A 5,392-nucleotide genomic window follows, 5' to 3' on the forward strand; every position below is an offset into this window, starting at 1 on the left:
AGATTCACATAGAACAATACAGTTAACAAAGTCAAAAGTGTTTGACCAGAGCTGTGAAAATTCCAGTAACTGCCGGATGCACGTGTGCAAGGTAGCCCCTCGCACTCACCAGGACGCCGACAGCACCTGTTTCCGTGAACATCCATTTTAAGTGCTGTGTGTATTTTACCTGGAATCTTCATGCTCTCAGGTTTCATCCTGACTAACCTGAGGAGCAGTTGGCCTTAGGCGGCTCAGAGACACCATGACACACAGGTCTCCATCCCGCAGCACAGGGCTCAGACAAAGTCTTAGTCCCCAGGAGGGTGAGGTCTGTGTGGAGAAGCCCAGGGCTGGGGATTCCCCTGTCCCCAGTTTCACTTCTCCAGCTCCTAACCTGGGTCAGGTCCTTCTGCCCCGACACTGATGACAACTGGGCGGGTCTCACGCCCATTGGGTGACGCGATCCCGGAAAACCAACCAGCGTCGCCGCGATCACCGGTTATAAAGTCCACAGAATCCGCTGAACACGGACGCCTCCCAGATCTGAAATGGTGGCGATGTTGTGCACGCTGCTCCTGCTGCTGGCGGCCGCCCTGGCCCCGACCCAGACCCGCGCGGGTGAGTGCGGGGTCGGGAGGGAAACGGGCTCCGCGGGGAGGGCGGGGGCGGCACCGGGGAAGCCGCGTCCCCGCGTGGCCCAGCCGGACCCTCCCGCCCCTTCCCCACCGGCGTCCCGAGCCCCGCGCCCTGCTCCCCTCCCGGCCCGCCCTCCAGCCCGGGGTCCCGGGAGTAGGGTCGGGGTCTCACCGCGCGCCGCCCCCAGGCTCGCACTCCATGCGGTATTTCTACACCATCGTGTCCCAGCCCGGCTTTGGGGAGCCCCGGTTCATCTCTGTCGGCTATGTGGACGACACGCAGTTCGTACTCTACGATAGCGCTTCGGAGACTCCGAAATACGAGCCACGGGCGCCGTGGGTGGAGCAGGAAGGGCCAGGGTATTGGGAGAGGAACACACGGAACGCCAAGAACATTGAGCAGATTTTCCGAGGGAACCTGAGGACCGCGCTCGGCTACTACAACCAGAGCGAGGCCGGTGAGTGTCCGCGGTCGGAGGTCACGACCCCTCCACTCCCCTAAATAAGGGCCGGGCTGGAGTAGCCCAGGTTCCCAGGACTGAGGTTTGGGAGGGGAGCAGGGACCGGACCCGGTTTCCCTTTCAGTTTAGAGTCCGCGGGCGGGCGGGCGGGCGGGACTGACGGCGGGGTCGGTCTCCGCAGGCTCTCACACCATCCAGATGATGTATGGCTGTGAGGTGGGGTCGGACGGGCGCTTCCTCCGCGGGTACAGTCAGCAAGCCTACGATGGCTGCGATTACCTGACCCTGAACGAGGACCTGAAGACGTGGACAGCAGCGGACACGGCGGCGCAGATCACCCGGCGCAAGTGGGAGCAGGCTGGTGCTGCAGAGAGACTGAAGGCTGAACTGGAGGGCACATGTGTGCATTCGCTGCGCAGATACCTGGAGAACGGGAAGGACACACTGCTGCGCACAGGTGCAGGGGCCACGGGCAACTCCTCCCTCTGCCCTCGGGCTGGGCTCAGTCCTGTGGAAGAGGAAACCCTCACTGGGGTCATGCCCCTGTCTCTGAGGGCAGACAGGGTCCCTGGGTCTCCTGATCCAGCATGGCAGGGACTACACTGACCCCCCCAGAGCTCAGCCTTCTCCCTAGACAGTTTCACATCTGTCTCAGGAGGGAGGAGAGAGGATCCCGACATCACCAACAGTGGCTCCTTCAGTCTGCAGCCTCTGTCAGCCATGGCCTCTACCAGGCCGGGTTCTCTGCCCACACCCAGTGTGTGGACACTGAGTCCTGTCATCTGAGTGTGTCAGCCCTGACACACCAGGACCGGAGTCTCCTTTTCCTCATGGAAGACACGGACTTTCCTTTCCTAGGTTGCCTCATCCAGTTTCAAGAACATTCCAAAAAATACATTCTCTCTAATTCCTGTGTGAGCTTTGTATCCCTTCCACACCCCAAATCTATCTCCTCCTAGAATGATCACTTATGGGTGCCTGGGAAAGTACTATACTGTGGAGGTTTTTCTTTTTCTCCTACTTTTTTTCTTTAATTGAATTATCTTTTTTTTTTGAAGTTGTCGTTTTGATTTTAATCAGTTTTTCTTCTTCACTTTAAGGTATTGTTTTTCTATCCCCTTTTGTTATCATGTGTATCAGTCTCCACAGGTGCCATGGGGACTGATACTCTGGATAATTAGACAAGTTAAGTCAGTGGGCTTTTTTGTTGTTGTTGTTGGGTTTTGTTTTGTTTTGTTGAGACAAGGTGTTTCTCCATAGCTGTGGAATAATTCACATTAAACTAGAAAGATTCCTGGGAGCTTAAACTATTTTCTGCCAGAATTAACCACACAGAGACCCTTCTCCCTTTGCAACAGCAAGTTACAGTGTAGCCCTAGTGAATTAGGAATTGAACTTCCTCAGAGACAGGGTCTTCTGCACCTCCAGGACTGGAGTGACAGGGAAGATCCACACACCCTGAGAGCACAGTTGTGTCCCAGTGAGTGCTGCACTGGGCTCCACAGCACACTTCAGGGATCCTGGGTGACAATACCTGGTATCTTGTCACCCCCAGAGTTGTGGCTTGGGGAGTCAGTTTCTTTGGCTGCATGTCATTAGTCCACCATATTTCTGCTACTCACTTGGTGATGGTTCATAACTTGGAGGAACAGATACACTAGGCAGCAAGGTGGCCTCAGTGGTTGTGACTCACTGGGGCTGCAGGTTTTGGAAGCATCTTTCATGTAGCCATGCTCCTAATTTATAATTTTGATATGGATTTAATCACATAAATAAATCATTTATTATTCCTTCATTCTTTTATCACGTAACTTACACTACAGAACATCACATAAGGAAGACCACGTTGACCTGCTGGCTCATGGGGATTCCCCCACCTAGTTTCTGGGTCCCCCAGGAAACTGTGTAGTTCTGTGATGAGGGGACCAGCTCTACCTGCAGGTCACTAGTGTGATGACAGAAGTGTTAAAATAGGCACATAGTTCAGTGTCATCATTGATTAAACTTTGTCTTTACAGGTTTCAGTTTATCTTATTAATTATAGGATTTTTTAAAAATCTTCCACACAGATCCCCCAAAGGCACATGTGACCCATCATCCTGGACCTAAAGGTGATGTCACCCTAAGGTGCTGGGCCCTGGGCTTCTATCCTGCTGACATCACCCTGAACTGGCAGAGGGAGGAGGAGGAACAGACTCAGGACATGGAGCTAGTGGACACCAGACCTTCTGGGGATGGAACCTTCCAGAAGTGGGCATCTCTGGTGGTGCCTTCTGGGGAGGAGCACAAATACACATGCCATGTGCACCATGAGGGGCTACCTGAGCCCCTCACTCTGAGATGGGGTAAGGAGGGAGTGGGTGTAGAGCTGGGGTCAGGGAAAGCTGGAGCCTTCTACAGACCCTGAGCAGGGTCAGGGGTGAGAACTGGGGTCATGACCCTCACCTTCCCTACCTGTCCTTCCTTTCCCAGAGGCTCCTCAGTCCACAGTCCCCATCACAGCAGTCATTGCTGGTCTGGTTCTCCTTGGAGCTGTGACCATCATTGTAGCTGTGGTGGCTGTGGTGATGAAGAGGAGGAGAAACACAGGTAGGAAAGGGCAGGGTCTGAGTTCTCTCTCTGCCCCTTTTAGAAGAATCTCTGCCTCATTAATGGGAAACACATCCACAGCCCTCATTGCTGCTGTCTCTAACCTGGGTCTCCTGTCAGTTCTGGAAACTTCCTAGGTTCAGGGTCTTCCCTGGTCTCTCACAGCTTTTCTTCTCACAGGTAGCAATGGAGGGGACTATGCTCTGGCTCCAGGTAAGTGTGGGGGAACAGGATTATCCCTGAGGCCCCTGGGGTGCAGCTGGAGATAGTGGGAGTTCTGGCAATCCATATCTCCTCCAGTGCAATATTCTGGGGGCCTTGGTTGTACCTTGTTATGAATGTATTTATTTTTACCCTAAGCATGGATAGTGCTTACATAGTATCTGATATGTGTCTCCTGGATTGTAAAGTGACATTTTTGGGCCTGTCTTGGAGAGGGGCAAAGTGGACATGATTGGGTTTTAGGGACCCTCAAATCACTTTTGAGTGACTGATGGATTGTTGAGATGTTGTCTTCACAGTGGTTATTCATGTCTTTTGTTCTGTAGCGTGAAGACGGCTGCCTACCCTGACAGAGTGACAGATGATGTATCCAGGCCCCTCCTGTGACATCCAGAGCCCCCAGCTCTCTTTAGGGAACAGTGTCTAGTGTTTCCTGGAATCTACGACCTCAATGTGAAGAACTGAGGAGCACACCTCACCCCCGCACACCAGTGATGGTGGCCCTGTCAGAGGAGCAGTTGGTGGCAATTGAAATTAAGGATGTCTGCCCACCAGGAGCAAACTCCTTGATGCTGATTCTCTGAATAAGCAAGAGCCCAGGACCACAGTCTCCAGAATGTCTTTCGGTTTTTGGTTCTGCTGTGCCTTCGCAGGTTTGTGGCTGCCATCTTTCTCTGGTGTGTGGCATGGTGTGAATTGGTGTGGGGAGATCCGCACTGCCTGTAGTGTGGTGTGTTTATCTCATGGGAACATCCCGCTCTACCAGGCAGGGTTACCTATGGACTATCATGAAGATGATTCCTTCCTAAGCTGTGCTGTCTAACTGATAATAATGTTTAATGATAAAATATAAACAAGGAAGTGTCTCACAGCTAGAACACACGAGTTCCTATTGATCAGCCATATAGACTGTGGCTGAGGTTAATGATTAAGAAACTCCACTGAGTCCCAGTAGCCCAGCTAGTTTAATTATTTTAATCTTAATGTTGGGAGATGTGTTCACAGGTGTCACAGTGCATCATTGCTGAAACAAAGCCTTATTATAGCTGCAGGTTTGATCAGATGTTTTGATAATAGTTTTGAGGTGAAAACATTGTAATTTTTATATTACCTGAAAGATTTTTTTTCTTGGGTATATAAGTTGTAAGGGAAAGAATAGAGGTAGAAGTGAAAGGAGTTAAGATGGCTTAGAAGGAAAAATTTAGAAGGGAAAGTTTAGCCAGGTGGGGTGGCACTAACTCCTGGCACTCAGGAGGTAAAGGCAGGTGGATCTCTGTGAGTATGGGGGCACACTAGTCTACAGAGCTACTTCCAGCACAGCCAGGGCTGTTATATAGAGATACCATGTCTCAAAAAAAATCCCAAAACAATAAAAACAAAAGAATGAGAGAGGTAGAAGGAAAACATCAAACATGAGAGAGAATTAGGTGGAGAATCAGGAGAGGTAGAAAGAGCAGGAGAACATCTGGGGAGACAGAAAGGACTTCCTGGATGCAGATTTAA

General features: G+C 51.5%; 1 protein-coding gene across 2 annotated transcripts; it reads left to right on the forward strand.

Annotated features, from left to right (window-relative positions):
• The first annotated feature begins 114 nt into the window (after positions 1-114).
• Positions 115-5,386, forward strand: LOC126495896 (H-2 class I histocompatibility antigen, D-D alpha chain-like). 2 transcript variants are annotated; one of them, XM_050133469.1, is made up of 7 exons: positions 115-600; positions 847-1,075; positions 1,260-1,535; positions 3,148-3,423; positions 3,551-3,667; positions 3,848-3,880; positions 4,216-5,386. In XM_050133469.1, the coding sequence occupies exons 1-7, from the start codon at positions 406-408 to the stop codon at positions 4,218-4,220; spliced, it is 1,131 nt and encodes a 376-aa protein (XP_049989426.1). In that variant the 5' UTR covers positions 115-405; the 3' UTR covers positions 4,221-5,386. The 2 variants fall into 2 exon arrangements, with proteins under 2 accessions (XP_049989426.1, XP_049989427.1); XM_050133470.1 differs by having other exon boundaries at positions 456-600; positions 806-1,075.
• The last annotated feature ends 6 nt before the right edge of the window (positions 5,387-5,392 follow it).

The sequence above is a fragment of the Alexandromys fortis genome, unplaced genomic scaffold (assembly GCF_014885135.2).
Source record: "Alexandromys fortis isolate MF-2015 unplaced genomic scaffold, M_Fortis_MF-2015_v1.1 scaffold_679, whole genome shotgun sequence".
In the NCBI taxonomy this organism is placed as follows: Eukaryota; Metazoa; Chordata; class Mammalia; order Rodentia; family Cricetidae; genus Alexandromys; species Alexandromys fortis.

Bases quoted from the DNA above. Each gene is read 5' to 3' on its own strand.
- LOC126495896 (XM_050133469.1), top strand. From the start codon at position 406: ATGACAACTGGGCGGGTCTCACGCCCATTGGGTGACGCGATCCCGGAA. The intron at 601-846 runs GTGAGTGCGGGG...ATCGTGTCCCAG, and splicing joins CCCGACCCAGACCCGCGCGG to CCCGGCTTTGGGGAGCCCCG. The intron at 1,536-3,147 runs GTGCAGGGGCCA...TCTTCCACACAG, and splicing joins GGACACACTGCTGCGCACAG to ATCCCCCAAAGGCACATGTG.